The 20080-nt window shown below is 40.0% G+C and overlaps 2 protein-coding genes across 4 annotated transcripts in view; one reads left to right on the top strand and one right to left on the bottom strand.

Annotated features, from left to right (window-relative positions):
* The window catches only part of ELAPOR2 (endosome-lysosome associated apoptosis and autophagy regulator family member 2), a 96198-nt gene extending 92130 nt beyond the window's left edge, over positions 1 to 4068 (top strand). Inside the window, exon 22 of the mRNA XM_063396998.1 lies at positions 1898 to 4068. Coding sequence (XP_063253068.1) covers positions 1898 to 1957 — 60 coding nt within the window. The 3' untranslated portion in view covers positions 1958 to 4068. The remainder of the gene's footprint in view (positions 1 to 1897) is intronic.
* The window catches only part of GRM3 (glutamate metabotropic receptor 3), a 109547-nt gene continuing 91600 nt past the window's right edge, over positions 2134 to 20080 (bottom strand). For all 3 annotated transcript variants that reach the window (XM_063396999.1, XM_063397000.1, XM_063397001.1), the window contains 3 exons: positions 18457 to 19523; positions 14820 to 14994; positions 2134 to 9578 (listed from right to left, as the gene is read on the bottom strand). In XM_063396999.1, coding sequence (XP_063253069.1) covers positions 9505 to 9578; positions 14820 to 14994; positions 18457 to 19523 — 1316 coding nt within the window. In that variant the 3' untranslated portion in view covers positions 2134 to 9504. The remainder of the gene's footprint in view (positions 9579 to 14819; positions 14995 to 18456; positions 19524 to 20080) is intronic.

Genomic DNA, 20080 nt, shown 5'->3' with positions numbered 1-20080 from the left:
GATTCTAGGGGGGCATCTGTTACAATCAGGATAAAGGCAAATCACATTTTCCCTTTCAAACACTTTTGTTGAAGTGAGTGTCTTAGAAAGTCTCTTACAAGATCATAATGAAAATTAATTTTAAAACATTGTACTCTAGTTTGTTGTCCAAATAATATCGCTGAATGTTGAATTTTGAGAGTTTTTTCCTTGTGTCCTTTTTTTTTTCTTCTTTCTGTGATTGAATGCAATGTAATGAAAGCTTGTCTGCTGCCTTTCTTTTCCCTTCTTTCTCTTCTCTTCATTTCATTCTTTTACATTTTTTATTTGACTAGTGTCCTCTTGCTACACTACCTGCTCTTCAGATATCCCTCCTAGGAGAAGTTACCATTGCACAGATAATGTGCAGAACTTTCCCTTGACCCCAGCCTATTTGTCTTGCAAAATCAATATCGTTCCTTGTGGAAAGGGGCAGAAATTCAATATTAATTCTTAATTCAATATTGAGAATATTGAAAATGTAAATAAAATCAAATCGTATAAAATTTTCTGCTGATGTTGCAAAAATAGAAGTAAGCTTTAGTATTTCAGTATTCAGACAACTTGAATGCCTTCTTGGAGTTTTTAATGTTTCTATATCCACTGTAGCAGGCCTCCTGAGTGTTCTCTCCTTTTTCAACAAGCTTGTCAGATATTTCCAAGCTTGTTCCTTATTTTACTGCCAGATAACAATAGCTGGCAAACTCGACTCAGTACCTCATTAGTTCACTCAGCTCTGGGTCCTGTATCCCTGCAGATAACCCAAATTTAATATATATTTATCAAACACAAATATTATAGGCATTGCTTTTCATTTATCCAAAAGATGAAGAAATTCATGTCCTGCTACATAAGCATGTAAAATACAGAAAAAAATGTATGGAGGAAAGAAAAAGGATAAATGTAAAATGAGAGAGAAAAAAAATCTGCAGTGTCCTAACTATATGTCCAAGCTTCAGGCTATGGCATTTCTGCCAGCATGTCACAAAGATATCAGTGGATTTGAGTACCCAAGGGATTGAGGGCTAGGCCTGTAATACAGCAAGGGATGACTTATTTTTAATGAGAAGATAGAAGCCAAATAATTACAAACCTTTTTCAGATTGGGGGCTGTTGTCTCCGGCATGACAATTGTAGGCTCTTCAGAGCACATATTTTTCACTAGACTAGCACAGAAAATTTCTCCCCTTCTTTCTCATGTCTGCACCAGGCTGTCCTGATCAGTCTGAGATGGCCTTAAAAATCAGATTATGAAGGTAGTTTTAGACAGTTTGCAAACTATTTGGGTGTGTATGTCCACATTTCTTGCTCACTCCGATTCCTGCTGGCCAGATGGCCGAGGCTGTCACCCAGCAAATGAAAACAGAGAGAAAACTCAACCCTCTTGCCCTGATTTTAAGATGGCAAATGATTTTTAGACTTGTTTTGTCCTGTGGAACTTCCAGAGGAGGTGTTGAGATTGGAATCCAGGAGCAAGGCAGTGGTGTTCACACTCACATGCTATGCTTTTTATATATTTTATATATTGTGGGAAATACATTAATAAATGATAATAACCATAGAGATGATTACTTTGCAATTCCCCAGCTCAGACTACCTGTCCTATTCTATGAATATGAAATGAAGACTTTCCCTGTACCCTCTAAAATAAGTACCATGAACAATAGCTATAGCATAATTTTATTGGTTTTGCAAATTTTTACAGAGTTAGTAATGTTATTAAATATTAAAGGGTCAAACTGTGCACTTATTATTATTACTGTATTAAAATAAAGTGAAATTTTTGGGAAAGGGATAATGAGAGAAGAGGTGATTGTGCTGACTGCTGGAGAGATTTTGAGGAAACACAGTTGATGGGAACCTGTCTTTTCCATTGCAGGAAAAGGAAGATAATTTTGAATCTGTTCAGCTGAAATCTTCAAGATCCCAGAATATATGAAGAATCAATGCTGCCTTCAAAGAAACAAACCTAATTTCTATTTTTACAGGACCATATTTTAAACATATTCTGGCACACATTGTAGTGGTGATCCTGGTGAGAAATGCTTGGCCATTTAGGAGGAAAGAAGACAGGAAGCAAACCAGAAAATTGGATTGCCTTACCATGTGATTGAGTATCTTGCCAAAAAAAAAAAAAGGAAAGCAGATGCTTGGATTCCATACTGGGAATGAAATTCAACTCAGGAAGAGATATACATACTGCAAATAACATAAATATTTTGCATTCACCTGGGCAACACTCAGGCATGCCATATGATTTCTAGGTACCCTTTGTTTCCTTCTTACTCCTGCGCATATTCCTAAGAAATGATTTTCAGAGAGGCCTGCAACCTCCTGCAAAGGTTGTGTGTTGTTGTTTACTGACATAACTGTGAGTCTCTCTTGAAATCAAAATTGTGAATGGTACTCGGAATGAGCCTCAGGTGAGTTTTGAACTTTGGAAAAGACTTTTGATTTTAATGCTTTGAAGGTCTGGATGGTCTGTGTTGACCTCTAATGCAAGAGGAATTGTGTTGTACCTGCAAATTAAACCCATTCTGGTGCCTAAGTCATGGCCATCAGGGTTGGAGTAGTCTAGTGCTATTAAATTTAAACTTGGTAACAGCTGTTGTGTGAATTGTAGGTCTGGGCCCATGAATTTGTAGGCAGTAACAGGTTCAAACTCTATAAAGAGATGTAAAGTGGGACCTATAGTGCAAATTGCTCTTGTCCCTCTCTATGGGAGCTTGTCCTTTCAAGAGAGGTCTTTGGCATATTCAGTGTCCTCCCTTGGGCTGTGGAAATGTCACTTTTCCCAGGGCTGGGAACCAGCAAAGCCTGGACTCTGGAGGTACAGCAAAAATCTCTACTTTTGGGCATCAGGGATCAGCTTTGTCAGTTGGGAGGCTTGTTGAAAATACTCAGCCTCCTTTATTCCTGGGCTCATGGGGGGATGGATGGATGGATGGATGGATGGATGGATGGATGGATGGATGGATGGATGGATGGATGGATGGATGGATGATGGATGGATGGATGGATGGATGGATGGATGAGGGATGTCCAGCAGAGCTGAGCATGGGTGATGTATTTGCACAGCGTCCAAATGCATCCTGTGTCAGTGCAAGTACCAGCTCTGGGGGAAAGGCACCAAGTGGTGCTTTGGTAGCTGGAGGCTAGATGGACTTTTCCATAAAATCAGCCACATTACAAGCATGTGATCTTCATAATATCCACAGTAATAATTTCCTGAAATTCCCTCTGAGGTCAAACTCAAAGGAATCTGAAACTTAGGCAAAAAATATTTGAGTAAAATTATGCAAGACTTGTATAGAGCCAGAGAAAATGAGCAATGATTCTGGTATTGACCTCTGGTCAGACTCATATTTCCATTACAACAAATTTATGTGAATTGTGGGATGCATCAAAACCAGAAAAGAGACATGGGCAGAAATAGTCTTTTTACTGTAAGGAATGTAGATTTTTGATTTTATATGACTGAGCTAGGTCTAAAAGAGGGCCCACTTTTAAGTAAATTAAACTGAATTTTCTGAAGAAACAGAATTTTCTGGAGTATATTTTATTATACTCTAGATGTGGACAAAAATTTTATGAAGTTTTGATTTTTTTTTTCATTAGGGAAAATTCAGCTCTGTTATTTTATAGTTCCAGTCAAAGAACACACACTTTGCTCTTTTGATGGGAGATCCTTCAGGCATCTTAACTGAAGTGGTGTACATTTTCTGTCGGTCTTGAAAAGGCACTTCACTTTCCCAACAAAGATTTTTATGGGGTAATGTTGAATGTATATTAAATACACATTCCTTTTTGTATATTTTGTACCATTGCACACTTATTATTGTACATTGTATTTGTTGTCATGTCATTTATATATGGTTGTCAAAGATGTTATGCTCACAGAGTAAATGGTTATGGCTTTGGGATTTCACTTCTTGGATCTTTTATGATGAGGGTTTTTATGTTGTTGATTTTTATTCAACTAGTGTGTTGTAGCATCAAAGATATATATCTGATGGACATTCATAAAATAAAGTAAAAATATATTTGAAATTTTGGACTTGAGATGTTTGGTGGCACTGCAGCCTTTTCTGAATATTGCAGGTCTTCAGTCATGAGTAGACTTTTCACTGCCATCAAATTGCATTTGTCTACATCTCTTTTAGTTTTTTCCCTTCTCTTTCCATGTTTTCTCAGCCATAATTACAGTTCATGCTCCAGAACACCATTTCTTTTTTCATCACTGGACCCATATCCCTGTAATGCAGAAATGCCTTAATTTTTATGAACTATATTTAATTTGACTTAATACCACACAGGTTTCATTTGGTTCCCTTCTCTTTCCATTATATTTTCCAAATAAAATGGAATGGATTTTTTTGACAGCTGTGACAGACTTTCCTGTGTGACTCCTCTCAGCTCTGCTTCCAAATGGTTTATCATCATGTTGTTGAACATTCTCCCAGGCAGTCTGATGGTGTATCTGGTGCAGTGCTAACATAGTGGGATGCAAACCAATACTGTAGACATTATTTACCTTAAAATAAGCAAACTGCATTTTCCAACAATTAAGCAAGTATAATCTGAAATATTTGAGCTGACTTCTGCTATTCTTTTCTTTCTGTTAAAGATGTAGAGAGGGGAAGTTTCCATTTTCCCATAAGAGACAAATTTTGGAAGTCTTTAACAGTTCACTAAAAAATCAGCTGTCTGTGACCTCTTCTAGTGCTCTGCCAAAATATACTTACAGCAACCTCCTCCTTTTCTTCCACATGGAATCACTTTAGAAAACTGTTGTTTGATGCCATAAAACAATGTGAATCAGTCTGTTATGTGTTCACTTGATTAAACAGAATACATTTTATTGCTGCATTTGCATGCTTTTCTTTGAAATCTGGAGTCAAGCAACTGAATCTCTTTGAGGATTAAGCACATTTTAGTGGTGTCTGTATAAATTATTGGCAAATTAGCAGAACATCATTGTCTCAGCTGTGACAGTGCTTGCTAGGGGGGAAATGCACAAAGAATGTGTTTTGGCTTGGCTCTGATTGTGTTAGTTGGTGTTTGTAATATAGAATACAATTGATTAAGGTTTGGGGGAAACTACGTGTCTTAGAGCCACACTGGGAAATTACTGAGTAGCTTCTGCAGTCTCTGTTCAAAGAAAGGATTTGGCTATTTGCTTTTGAAAAATAGGTTCTGGGATTCTTTCATAGTAGAGAGGGAAGTTTGCAGGTTTTGTCTTTCCAGAGCCAGTAGTAGCTGTAAAATCAAGGTACTTAATTATAATCAGATAGCAGCAGGTGTCACCATTTAGGAGCCAGTGGTTGTTGACTCTTCTCCAGCAGTGCCCAACACAGATGCTTCAGTGTAAGTGTAGAAGCAGCCACAATTCATGCTGACACACCAGTGGGGATCACATTTCCTCCTCAGCTAGGAGTGCTGCTGGTTGTTCCATATCATGAAGCATGGAGGACTTAAAGAGCTATTCTAGATAATATTCCACAACTTCTCTGGGAAGTATATTCCAGTCCCTTGCCACCCTCACAGTATTTTCTCCTAGCATGTAATCTAAATATCTCCTGTTTTGGTTTAAAACCATTCCCTCTTGTTCTATCACTATCTGCCCATATAAAAAGTAACTTTTTTATAGGTCCCCCTTAGGTACTGGAAGACTGCAATGAGGTGTCCCCAGAGCCTTCTCTTCTCAGTGATAACCTCAAGAGAACTCCTGTGAAGTTCTGCTTATCTTTGGTGCTGTTCTCTCTTATTGTTTCCCCTTGTGTGCTACATTCACTGAATCCCTTGTTTTTATTTCTTGTTGAAGACTTCTGAACTGTGCTGCTTTGGTAAGATGAAGGGGAGAGGAATAGAAATAAAAGGAAGCCAGGCTCATCCTAGAATGTGCAGTGTGTGTCACAGTGTGCAGTGACACCCCCAGTGCCAGATTTTTGGAATCTGTTCCGTTCTGGGAGGACATAATATACGTTAAATAGCTTTTGATTTTTAAATTTGAAAAGACAATTTATTTTTAAATTGGTTTGGCTATGAGTGAAACCAGCTGTGTTCAATTAATTAAGGAAAACAATTGCTTGAAGAAAAAATAAAATATTTTGGTTTTAAACAGTACACCAGTAGACTTTGGCCTTGCTTTCAAAATTTATTAAAGATTTTAAAAACAAACAACTCTTCTAGAAAAACCAAACCAAACCACCAAAAAACACAGCCAAACCCATGAACAAAGACAAAACCCCCACAAACCTTGTTTGTTTCAGATTGGCCTGCAATAAACTTTTTGAGTCTTATTTTTCTGTTCTGCTAGTAAAATAAAAAAAGTGATCAGTTTTTCACAAACCTTTCTGCAATTGTGATTTTTAGAGATCCAAGGTACTTGGAACTTATGACTTCTGAATAAAAAACCCTAAAGTTTTCTTCAGCCTCCAGTTAGACATTGTTGATGCTGGGTTAAGCCTTGCTCTCATCCACGGCATTTCCTCTGATTTCAGCATTTCACTCCCGAGTGTGCAGGGCTCAGAGCAGTGTGATTTCTCTCAAGGCTCACAGTCAGGGTACTTGGGAGGAGCTCTGACAGGACCTCCTCTGCTTTGAGGTGAATTGCTCAAATCTTTAAATATGGTGGGAGCAATAGACTAGAACAGGTTGTATTCTAAACTCAAGTTTTACATAAATGGGTACAAAACCTATAAACTGTTATAAATGAACTAAGAGATGTGAGACAAGAGCAAAGAAAATTAAAATTCCTTTCTTAAAAGGTTTTCATGCTAGTATGGGGTGGAAAGCTCTGACCTCTGCTTTGTCATTTTCCTTTTCTGTCCTGCTGTGTTTTGAAACTGGATTACTTCATCAGGCAGCACCAAAAAATCTGCATCCATGGACATCCAATGGAAAGTAGTGAAAGGTTTCTAAGACAAAGCCAAAAAAAGTACAAGCATGTCAGGAGCATTCAGGGGGGATGGAATAAGTCCAGAGCTCTGCATGTTTTGGTTGTTGGGTTTTTCTGTATGAAAACCCCACATGCAAGTGGCTCTCAAGCCAACTAAGTATTTACAGCAGGTGTTCAGACACAGGCACTGGGATATTTTCTAAATAGTGTTATCAAAATGAATGAAAACTCCAGCACAGTGAGATCCTCACCTGCTGTAAATTAACTTCAGTAATGTCAGTTTTGATTCTGGAGCTGGAATTCATCTGATACACTGCCTTAATTTTTAGTGCAGTCTCTGTGTTCTGAGCAAGCTGTGCTTGCCTTTATTTGGAGTCTCATCCCTGCCTGAAGTGTCTGCCTGGGATAAGCCAGGGGAATTATGCCTGCTTCCTTCCACTGAGTACAAAGGGAGAGGGGCTGATGATCTCAGATGTAGATATTTACTTTGTCCTTGTAAACAATGAGTGTTAGATGAGGTACATTTGACCCTGATTGTGGCTTCCCATAAAAATTGAGAATAAACTCTCATTTGCCTAGGCATTTTTAAGAGCTCCATAAAGACGAGATATTAGAATTATGGTCAGATATTCTGACCTTATGTCACACTGTGATCAGCCTCTTAGTCCACAAAAGAGCACACCAAAGTCAAATGAATGTAGCTGCCCAACCTAAGGTGCTTTAAGATTTGGAAAAGAAGACTCCCAGCCTGTCAAAAATTAACCCTGGGCTCTGCATCAAGATGGGAAACAAGTGTGAAACATCAGGCATGCCAAAAGTTGTGGAGAGGAGGAAACTTAATGCACAGCTCTGCATGTAGGGCAGGCTGATCTATGGCTGTTCTGGGGAAAGTCACAGGGATTCCTGTTCTGGACAGCTCCATGATGCAGAGGCTCACATGGCTGCCTCTGTCATGGAAGCTTTGACATCCATGTCCACCAGCAAAGACAAAGAGGTCTTTGCTGGTGGACATGGGAATGTTTAGAAAATACAATCATCCATCTATGATAGTAATTTTAAGAACCTGCATCTTTAATTTTTGCATTCCAAATAACAGCTGCTTCCTTTTGCCAGTTCAGCCCTAAAGGACTTAGAGCTTTCCAGAAATGTGTGAAAACATCTGTGAGTGCAGGAGAATTGGGCTCCAGAGAACATGTACATCCCACACTATGTATCCATAGTGGCTGACTTTCAAGCCTCGCTGGTGCTGCCTTTGAAGTCAGTGAGAATTTTGCTATTGACCTCAGCTGGAATGAGATCAATGGGAACAAGCCCTTAGGTAAATATGCTCAGACACATTAATCAAAGGTGTGTTTGTTTCCTTAATGTCTTTTTGGACCTGGCAGAAGAGAGGATTTCAGATTGTTGCAATAGAGTGAGGGCAGCTTTAAGAGTGCAGTTTCAAAAGCCAGACTTTTAAGATATTTTACAATTGTCTAAGTAGGTGGTATGTCTGTCTTGAAGCATTTGGTTGGAACGCAAAGGTCGCCCCAGAGATGTGTGTAAATGTCTCCTGCATTTCTCTTTTTTGACTTTCTGGTCTCTGTGGTGCTCCAATTACCTTTTTCAGCACTGTTGATGCACACAAGCTGAACCAGCTTTGTTTTGGCTGGAGATATTAGACAGTCTTAGCTAATTTTCTGACAGATTTTCTTCCAACCTAATCTAAATTCTCTTTGTCTTTATATGCTACCAATCTATTGTGTGCATGACAGCATTTAGTTGTGCCAAATGTGTGAACCAGGAGTCAAAAATTTTTTGCTTATGTCTCATTAAAATGAAATTAGACATTTTCACTTTTGAAAATTACCCTGTAGTTTAAAAACAGAAGGAGAAATTGAGATACTTTAATAATGTGGGAGGTTTTTTTAAGAAGTGGGAATTTCTGTGTGACCTTGAAAAAGCATTAATCATAAGCACATATATTGTGATATGGATTTTATAGCACAGCACCGACTCACACACAAATACCTGTGTACACACACTCCAGACTTTTTATCCTTTTTACCTAACCTCCTCTCTAGAAAAGTGCAATGACCTTGAGAGAGTAAGAAACAAAAATGAAACCATGCTGAAAAACTTTTACCTTTTTATTATTGGTGCCTTTACATTAATACTGCTGTTTTGTGCTGAGAAAACCAATCTGTTACACGTAAGGTAACTGTAATATACAACATAGAAATGCAGTCTAAGTTAATTACAACAAGGAGCTACAAAAAAAATCCGTAGGAAAGAAGTCACCTAAACATTGCAACTGTGCTTGCAACAATCACTCCCTTACTGCAGGACTATGCACATTGTGAACCATGGTTATTTACATGTCCCTTACAACTGTTAACAACAGAAAGGCTAAAATCAGTCTAAAAAGTTCCAGAACGTCACTATATACTGTACAATCCTCAAAAATAATTTATTACACTGTTTCTAAAAAAAGGTACTAATTTCGCTTGGATGTCTTTTGTTTTCTGGTGTTCTCTGGAGTGCACAACATGTGCAAAATTTTGCCTAACAGTCTAAAAACTCAAGAACTGAACCACGAGCCACAATCACAGAGACGAAGTGGTGGAGTCCAGAACTTCCCTCCCGTTGCACACGGTTGGCACGTACATACTGGCAGATGCTGGAAGAGAAAGAGAGGGGAAAATCAACTGACTTCAGGACAGCAAAAAGGGACAACACACAGGATTAGAACTGGTGTTGGTCTGGACCATCTCACCCCATTTAACCAAGGTGCCAAAGGAAAAGTCTCTGCCTGTGTCAGCAGCAGAGCTGATGGAGATGCTGCTTGCACCTCTACATGGCAACTCAGACCTCAGGCTGAAGCATCTTCCGAAGAAACCTGATTTTACTTTGCTGCCCACTGGGAGCACACAGGGTGATTACACTTCTCCAAGAAGCGTCAGAATTATTTTATTTTATTTTTTTATGAATCTGTGCCACTGGGTCTCACTTTGTAGCACTTTGCATGGTAGTGTGAATCAATACAGCTATAATGGTGCTAAAATACCTCAGTGAACCTTCGGATTTTTTGTGTTTTGTTGGCAAGAAATGGTAAGGTCTGATCCTTTGAGCTTTCCCATAATTGGAGTGGACATTTGTGAAGAAAATATATGCAGTTTTAAATCCAGGAGATAATCTACCTTATTAGAATTCTGTGTCAATCATCTTTTAATTAATAAAAATAAGAATTATAAGAACATATTGGGTTAAGAATTTTTTTTAATAACTCAGTTTAAAAGCCAGATTATTTCTCGACTAATCCTAGAATAGTTTCTGCCTATAATACACTTCACTTCTAGGAGCAGTGGATCAGGATTCAGTATGCAACCAGAGGTGAGGACTAGATTCTGATAAACTTGTTTACATGGTATAACATTTTGCACAAGCAAAGTTTTCCATTCCTTTAGTGGTATGAGATGACAATTGAACCTGAGTATAACAGTCTCTATTTCCAAATGTATTTGTATTTTGAGCAGAGAATATGTTACCCTATTCTGCTTAAGTCTTGTGGATTTAAATTTAAAAGCAAACTGTTTTGTCCATCTTTACTAATTTTAGCCATTGGGCATCAGGAAAGTGTTTTCAGATACTCTGTAACATCTCTGCTCAGGGCACCATAAAGCTGCTTTTTGAAAGATACATTAGGTTAATGGTAACAGTGACCCAGAGAAATGTGATGCCTTCATCGAAGAAAACACATGGCAAGCAAACTCAATCATCCAGTGTAAAAAGCAATTTATGCAGCTGACAAGGGCATGCTCAATCTTCCACATCTGGTGCTGGCTGCACTCTCAGTTGTACACTGGTTCTGTAAAGATGCCCAGTATAGTTTTTAGAAAAAATTATTCATTGACTGAATAAATATTTCAGGGAAAACAGAATTGCTTTAACAAAAGAAATTTACAGGCATCTACTGGACTAACCTACTCAGAGGGCAGGACATCTTCCTGAAACAGGAGCCCCAAGAACGAGCCCCTCTTCTGGATTAGGTCTGTGGAATTTGATCTCTCACAACGTGGGTGTGTGTTGTGAGGCACAGGTGTGGAGCAACTCTTGTATGTAAAAGACCACAGGGCATCATGTCTGTGATTTGTAAAAATTAATTTGTATTCTGGGTTTGTATTCTGTTTTTAACTGGGTATAATGTGGCAGCACAATGACCTAATTTTTATTATCATTGTTGTTATTTTTATTTCTACTTTTTGTTAGAGAATAAAAAAATCAGTTCTGCTCAGGAAACTTGATTCAAATCCCTGTTCTACTGCAGTATGACTACAGGCAAAAGCATTTTGTTTCCATGAACATCAGTCACTTAACCAGAATTTTTTAGCTTCAGGCTTTTTTTTTGAAGTCCAACACACTGACAAGCATGAATAGCTCAAATACTATGGTAACTGGGTCAGGAGGATATCAAAATTGGACAGAAATATATGGTGGTAGGCGAGAAATGAGTGGCCTTGCCTTTTAAGTTTCCAGGCTTCCTGCACAGCATGCAGCTCTCTTCTAGTGCTGGGATGCAGTTATTAACTCTGCTGGGTGGAGTAAAGTGTTCACACCGAGCATCCAGCTCTCCTGAGACAGAACAAAAGACCTTGCTTTTCATTACAGACCTCAGCAGTGTTAATCACTGGCCCTGCAGGGTTCTGAGCTACACTCTGTGTCTTACAGCAGCTTTCCTGGAATACTGCTGGATATGCAAGAGACACTTCGCCTTCATTTTGTGTTGAGACCAAGGACAAAAGTGTGACATCAGCAGAAGTTGTGATTTGGCCCAAGTTCATGCTTTTGATCTCCCTCTGCCTGGCTGTCCCTCATTTTGCTTAGATAATCCAAGGAAAGGAACCAGAGGTCCAATGCAAGAGCCCAGCACTGCCGTGATGATCTTGCAGTTTTGCCTACACAGCCAAGAACAGGCAGATCTGAATTTGCTGTCATTGTGCCACTTACAATCATAGAGTCATAGAATATCCTGTCTTGGAAGGACCCACAAGGATCACGGAGTCCAATTCCTGGCTGTGCACAGGGTAAGCCCAAGGATCACACCGTGTGCCTGAGAGCATTGTCTCCTCTACTCATGTTCACATCTGGACAATTGTGAGTTAATCTCAGTTCTATCAGGGCTAGTTTGGAGCCAGGCCTGGGAAAATATATTCAGAGGGAAAAAAATTGCCAGTCTGGCTGTGGACAGTGGGTTCAATTCTCCTTCTGACCCCTGTGCAGGTGACTGGAGGAGCTCAGCTCTGTGTGCAGATCTCCATGTGGACATGGGGAAATGACATCTGGGTGTAAAAGCTTAGTCTGAATCATGATTATGAATTCAGGGAGGTCAGCTCTTCATGAAGTTTTATGGGTGCTGAAGACCATTAAAGAGGAAAATAGGGAACATCCCAATGGGAGAGACACTGCTGGGGCAGCAGAATTTATGCAGCACGCTGCCAAATGGGAATTTTCAGAACCAAAATCATGTGTAAAAATATATAAATTTCGAAACATGTCATATACCTAAGCACACTTTTACCCTGCCTCTATTTGGCTTAAATTTCTATTTGTTTTTTAGTCCAGATTTCAGCTATCAAGATGATCAAAGCTTGACACTGGCACTTAGACTACCCCAAAGCACCATGAATGTCACCTTTTCTCAGAGTGTTTGACCAGTTTTCATGGTTCAGGATGGTGCATTAAAAACTGTCTGTGTGTCACTTGCTGTTCAAGAGCCACTAGTGAAGAGGTGATGGCAGCCCTGAGGTGCAATGGAGGTGGGAATCTGTGGAGGTAGGAAAAACACTGACCTCTAGAGCTCTGATAAGGTATAAAAACTGTGTTTTCAAAGTTACTAGAATGCCCTAAAGCTATTTTTGATGAGTTTGATATTAAGAAGTTTCTGAATGATGGAAATGCCATCGAGACCAAAATAAAAACAAGCTGACAGCCCCAGGAGTGATGAAAGGAATATTTTAGACAAAGATTAGAACCAATTTGGATGGCTACCTTTTTGGAGTTTTATAAATCACTAATCAGTTAAGAAAAGTAATGGAAAATTATTTAAAATCATTTAAAAATTAATGGAAGGGAGTAAGGGCAGATTTTTCATCTTGAAAATATTGTCACTGTGATACAGTGTTATTTTTCCAAATAATTGTCCTAGATGGAAACTGTAGGTTGTTTCCTTTGTGTGTGATGGACCTTTTAGCCCTACTTCCATGTCTTTCCATGGTCTAAAAAGCCCAACACAGTGAACAGCCCTGATTCAATTAGGTCTAAGCAGTAAAAGTAAATAACTGCAGCAACCTTTCTAAATAATGAAGCCGTAAGAGATTATAAGTCTGGATTTTTATGCTTTTCTTAATGTCCTCAAGCTGTTCACAAGCCTGAAAATGCAGTTTTTAATGTGAAGATGTCTCTCAGTTTCATGCATGCTTACACACACATATGCTATCCAGCCATTAAAATAAAAGTATCAAATTCCAAAATGCAATGCAGAATCCAATACAGAGCATTTATGAATCAAAATTATTTTTGACTCATTCCATAGTATGAGAGTATTAAAAAACTTGGGAATATCCCTTACACAAAATTGATAATGAATGAAAAGGATCTCGTGTGACTTACCATTTCACCAAGGGACTACACTTCTGAGAGTTTTTGGGAATTGATTAGTTTTTTAGGAGTGTTCAGCACTTCAGGCACAAAGTGCCATCTCATTAAATTTTCCAAAATAGCAAGGAGTGTTTGCTCTCTGGTGTCAGGACTGGATGCAGTCCTGACTGATGACACTGGGGACCTACAGAGCCACATGGCTGATCTCTTGTCAAGGGTCCCCGGGCATCCTTGCACAGTGTGTTTTGGAATGGGAGAGCCAGCGACGGCTGGGATCCCTTCATTTCCTAATCCCTGCTAATGTGATGCACAGCAGGGTGCCAAGTTACTTCCATGCTCTGTCTGAAATTTGAAGTGCCAAAGCTTTTGAGACAATTTTGAAATTTAAGTGACATGCAAAAACCTCAGGCTAGGTGATGACCTAGGTGAACTTGCTGGAAAAGCCTTGCTCTGTGTCCCCCCTTTTCTCTAATTCCCTTTCTCTTTATAGTCGTAGTGTGCTTTTCAATTAGATTTCTAGGGTGGACATGCTGTCCAAAGAGCTCTGTGAATGGAGGGCTGTGTGCTCCCATCTTTGATGAATTTAGTTAAGCTAGACATAGAAAAAAACAGAAACAAATATACAGGGGACTTTTTTTTTTTTTTTTTTTTTTTTTTTGTAATCCATAAAACTCTCTGAGCAACTCACCCAGAAAAGGAGTGACAGCCTCAAAACAAAATCACAGCTGTGAACCTGCTTGTGATGAAGAGAGTGAAGATGAAGGAAAGAAGGGAATCAGAGCAAATGAGTTGTCCTTGCAACAGAGCACTGATTGCTCCTCCAGGCTGTGGTACTGACAAAGGCTATTGATCATTCTCTGCATACAGATGCAGTTTATGGCATCCCTTGGATGCATTTTGTGCAGACTTGGAGCCTTTCCTCATAATGCAGGTGATGAGGCATTGAGAGCACGCTGCCTTGTGCCCCAGGTCCTGTCAGCATGCTGCTCTGACAGGAGCACTCCAAGGCAATCTGCTCCTGTCACACTGCCAGAGCAGCACTGGGACACAGGGGCTGCTGAGTGTGTGCACCAGTCAGTGCCCGCCAAAAACTTTCTGCTGACTTCAGTGAGCTTCAGAGCTCTGACTCCCACGCCAGGGGGATGAGTTTTCCCCTCCAGACACAGAGGAAATGATGCTTTCACAGGGTTGTCTGTCTCAGCCCACCTTGTCTTTACCAGAACTCCCCACACCCCCACGGAAGGGTGGCAGCCTTGTTACTTACACTGCGAGTAGGTGGTCCCGGTCCCACTGACGCTGAACCTGTTGAGGTGGAGTCTGTGGGTGACCACGTTCTTCTGGGGCTGGAAAAGGATGATGTGCACCTTGGGTGCAAACAAGCAGCCCAGCACAACAAAGCCACTGAGACTCACAGAGATGCACATGGTGGTGGTTTGCACCTAGGAGAGAGAGCACAAAGCATTGTGTTTCAGTATGGGAAGCTCTGAAATGCAAAATATTAGACACATTGCTACATAACAGCACGAACCACAGTCCTGGGAGTTTGTTCTGGTGCAGGCTGGTGCCTCTGTGGCATCCTTATCATCCACAGTCCCAGTATCATGGGAATGAAATGGTGGTTCTGGTGGTGCCCTGTGTCTCTGCATGTCAGGGAGAGATTGATTGTGTTCTCCCTTGTTTTAGTACAGAAAGGATAGATCTGTTCTCTTTCTCTCCTACCCTTGATCTCTAACTTGATGAGAGAACCCTCTGTAATGCTTGTCATGCAGTATCTGAGCAATATACAGAGAGTGTACATTATATGGGTTTACATCATGTATCTCATGCAAAGCATCCATCTGAAAATCAGTTTAGTCTCTAGCTCCAGTCCTAATCAGAGATCTTGAGCAAGCCCTTGCAGAAAAATAGGTGGGATTTGGAGTAAAGATAGTATCTGGTGACTGTTTTCAGAATGGGTCTGAAAAGTGTTCTGATTTTGAGACATCAGTTTTTGGGCTCAGAAATGAATTGTTTGTAAGGCTGCAGGATTTTAGAATAGTTGCCTTGGGGCATTTGCTAGCATAGCTTTGCTGGCAGTGTCTATCTTTTATCCTTTTTATTCAATACTATAACTAGATGCCAGTTTACTGCCTCATTTCAGTTTATATTCTTTTCTTCCAAGCAGATTCCTTAATTAAGATGTTGAATTAAACTGCTTTAAACTCTACTGCTTAATTTGAATGATAATACATCCATGGCTCATTTTTCCTTAGTTATACTCCTGCCGTTCTTTGAGATTAGCCTTCTTCCATGGGAATGCTTCTTATATCTCCTTGTCAGAAATAATTGGTGCAGATTGGAAAATAGAGTAGGGAATGGACATTGTTGCTTTACATATATACTCAGCACAGTTGGTGTTTTGTCATCAATGAGGATAATTAATGTGATCATTTAACCATCACTCTTTGCACAACATGGATGTTGCAAGTACCATGAAATGTGCTCAGCTTTCACAGGGTGAGTGAACATGGAAGATCCAACAGAGGCTGCATGAGACAGGAGCACCTCAGCTTCACATTCTCCTTCACCTCTCTGCATTTTGTCTGTAGACCTGTGAAGGTCAGGTGAATATTGAACTGGGTGCTCTATGGATAAGACAAGACAGGAATTTTCTCATAAAACAAGAGTAAATGAAGCTATCTGTATTTTCATTAGTTTCAAGTTACGTTTTTTTTCCACTATCAAAGCTCTCTTCCCCACTCTGCTTTTCCTAGGGTTTGTGCTGCCTGGAGCAGCTCAGCTGTGCTGGCATAATTACACACTCAATCAATTAAATGATTTGGGTTAAAAATAGCTCCATCCCACAGGGTTCATTTTAATCCAGGTCACTCCAGTGGTTCAGTGTGTAACCCTGCCTCACAGACAGGACTGGTGTGCTGGCAGAGGGAAGGAACTCCCACTGGACCATGTGTTCTGCTAAGGCACAGCGAGAACAGGGAGGTGATTGAGGCCAGCCAGCATGGCTTCATCAAGGGCTACAGATGTCATTTATCTGGAATTCTGTAAAGCCTTTGATGGGTTCCCCCCAGCACCATTCTCTCTAAACTGGAGAGAGATGGATTTGGTGGGTAAACTGTTAGATGAATAAGAAATTGGTTGGATGTTCACATCCAGAAGACAATGGCTTGGAGGCCTCATGGGCATCAGTGACCTTCAGGTGTCCATATTTGTACCAGTGTTATGCAACATCATTATAAATGACAGAGATGAAGGCATAAAGTGTATCCTCAGCAAACTTGCAGATAACTCGAGACTGAGTGGGGCTGTTTCTAAAGCTGTTCATAGGTGATGCTACCAGACTAGGGCAACATTAGGATGGAACAAGTTGATTCAGAGTCAACGTGTGACACTGCATAGAAACTAATGTGGGCTTTTCAAAGGAACCACAGAGGTGTAGACTTGTCATGAAAGTATCAAAAAGATGTTGAAAGCATTTTCTGCTGATTTTGTAGTACTTGAGTTGGTTTATTTGGAACCTTGTATATAAACTCAAGTGGTTTTGAAAACTCTGCTTGGGAGATAAGGCTGTAAAATTCTGCTTGAACAATCAAGTCATGCTCCTCTTGGCCATTACTGTCTGTACTGCCCACTCATGTGACTGTCTGCACTGATATTTCCCTCCTCCTGTGTCTGTCTTCCTGATTGCTTTGGGTGTCCTGAGTTGTTCCCCAGTGCCTTCCTTAAACTTTTCCTTCATTAGCTTCAATCCATTACTTGCTATTCTAACTTCTCCTGAGACTGAATAATCCCTTCCTCTCGTTTTGTTGCCTTGAAATTATTTATGGTCTGTGATCACGTCTCCCTGGGTTTACTCTTGTCTAGACTAAATATATTTAGCTCTTTTACTGTCACTCTGCATGTCTCACTGCGTCATTTGTTACTTATTCTTATTTTCTAGAGATTTTCAATATATTTCCTAAGCTGACTAAAATAGTACTGAATATACTGTTCCAGGGTGGCCACACCAAAAGTATGGTAAGTGACATTATTAGCTCCACAGTTTTATATGCTATTTCATGTACCCACTATTGGCAACTACACCCCCCTAAGGTAATCTACCTTTCTTCTGGGCAGAAAGTTGAACTAATTCTCTGCAAACTGCTGCAAGGGCCAACTCCCACAGTCACTTCTCACATCGTAATAACTGTGAGATTTCCAGTGGAGCAGATCTGAATCTTTTTTCTGAGACAATTTCCTTCTGTTCAAAAATACGATTTTATTGAACTTGAAGCTTTGCAACACTATCTGACAATTTGAACAGTTTAATATTTCTAAAGTTTGCTGGTGAAGGGTGACCAATACTTGCTGCTCAGTGAGGTATGTGTTTTATAAAGTGCTGTATAAAAAGTTCTGTATTTAAGTAGAATGTTTTGTTGAATTTTTTTTTAACAATCCCATTTTAAAGTAAATTTTGAAATTCTATCCTTATATTTTTTATTTGGAAGGAAATACCATGTTTTAATAGCAGATTCTTTTGCAGAGGGAGACTGGTTAGTACAGATTTTATCTTAAGCTCAATTTCTGCCAAATAACTCATTATGACTAATTTCAGGTCATTATCTACTGGGTTTTTCTGTTAGGACTGTGGCTTCAGATAGTGATGAACTCAAATGAATACTTAATCCATATGTTATGCCTCTATTGCAATCAGACTAACAGTATTAATCTCCTCCAGCTCTGACTGCACACGCTCTTTTATTTCAAAAAGAGACCACCTTTCTTAGAAGTAAGACATTGAAAGAGAACTTGTTTGCAAGGGACCCAGGGCACAAACAAAGTGAAAAAAAAGCCCTTAGAGAATGCTGACATGGTCCTCTAAAGTGTTGCATAGGATTTATGGAAACAGATGTCCAAAGACTTACTCTGTAGTCACTGGATGTCACATAAAATATAGGGAGAAAGGCCAGCCAAATGATGCACGTTGTGTACATTGTGAAACCGATAAACTTGGCTTCGTTGAAGTTCTCTGGACACTTCCTGGTTTTGAAGGCATAGACAGTGCATAAAACCACGAGGATGACATCATATGTTAAGGACATTAACATACTGGAATCTTTGACATTGCATTTCAGGATGACCGTCTCTCTCTTCTCGGGAAGCGTGTATCGCCGCGTGCCCGGCGCCTCCAAGATGAGCCACACGGACACCACCACCACCTGGACCAAAATGAGGCTCAGGCAGATGAACACCTGAGAGCTGGGGCTGATGAATTTGGGCCTCTGAGCGCCGTTCTTTACGCCATCAAATATCCTGGCAATGCAGTTTGTTTTTGTCAGGAGGGCAGAGTAGCAGACGGCGAAGGAGCTCCCCAGCCCCAAACGGCGGAGGGTGCAGATGGCGGGAGAAGGCTTGGCTATGAAGAAGAAAGTCATGCTGTAGGACAGGAAGACCCCAAAGAGCAATATGTAGCACAGTTCACGGCCAGAGGCTTTGACCAGGGGGGTGTTGTTGTGCTTGATGAACACTCCAATGACCATGAAAGTACAAATAAAGCCCAGGCATGCGATGGTAACAGGACCTATTGCCCAAGCATCTTCCCACTTGATGTAGTCTTCTGGTAGGTCATAGCAGCCAGTCAGGTCAGCTGTGGGCCATTTTCCAGGCCCACAGTCTGCACAAGTGAATTCATCAGCCAGGTACTCATAAGTTTCACAGGGAATACAAATCCAACAGCAGACATCTCCTGGTTGCATATTCTTCATCTCATTAGGAGCGCAGGGGTCGCTGCACTGGGAGACAGGGACAGAGCTCCTGGACCAGTGGATAGAGTCTACCTCCAGTGACAAAGTCTCTGCCCACTGACCAACCTTCACATAGGAGTATCTGTCTCCAGTGAACTGGAAATTGAACACGTTGTATCGTCCTATCCCATCTCCATAGGCATCAAATTTGACCATACTGTCTGGGTCATTGGGAGGGTTGAATGGAGCTGTGGAGGAAAACAATAAAAAAAAGAAATAGAGAAATGTTATTAGCAAAGCTACACGTGATATTTTTTTCATCCCCAGGCATCTGACAGCTTATAGAATACAATTCAGTTGTCAACAGGTAAGTCAAGAGGTTTGTGTCTGTCTCAGTTTTGAATTTTGAAGAAGAGCTCAGATAATGGAATTCTATTTCACTTTACATTTCTAAATCTAAGATGACAAATGTCCTTACTTTATTTTGTCTTGGATACAAATCAGTTCTCTAGTTATTTCTCCCAGTGTGCATTACTGCTCTCTCTCACATTTTGTCTTGGAAGAAAGAGATCTGCTTCTGATTCTCAGAATTTTTTGGTGAAACTTGGCTGATACAAGAAAAATTAAATGATATAAGAAAAATTAAATGATCAGCTCATTAAATGTCAGTTTTGATGCCAACAGTCTGGAATGCAGTTGAATAGAGAATTTATTTGTAGGATGATGGAGAAGTAACTGTGAAGTCCTCAACAATCTCTTACTATGTCTTTTTCTCTTCTCCCTGTGTTGTAGGCAGTTTTGAATC

This window comes from Prinia subflava, chromosome 4, assembly GCF_021018805.1.
Source record: "Prinia subflava isolate CZ2003 ecotype Zambia chromosome 4, Cam_Psub_1.2, whole genome shotgun sequence".
NCBI classification, from domain to species: domain Eukaryota; kingdom Metazoa; phylum Chordata; class Aves; order Passeriformes; family Cisticolidae; genus Prinia; species Prinia subflava.
Note: the sequence above shows the minus strand (reverse complement) of the source record. Positions and strands in the feature narration are given on the sequence as shown.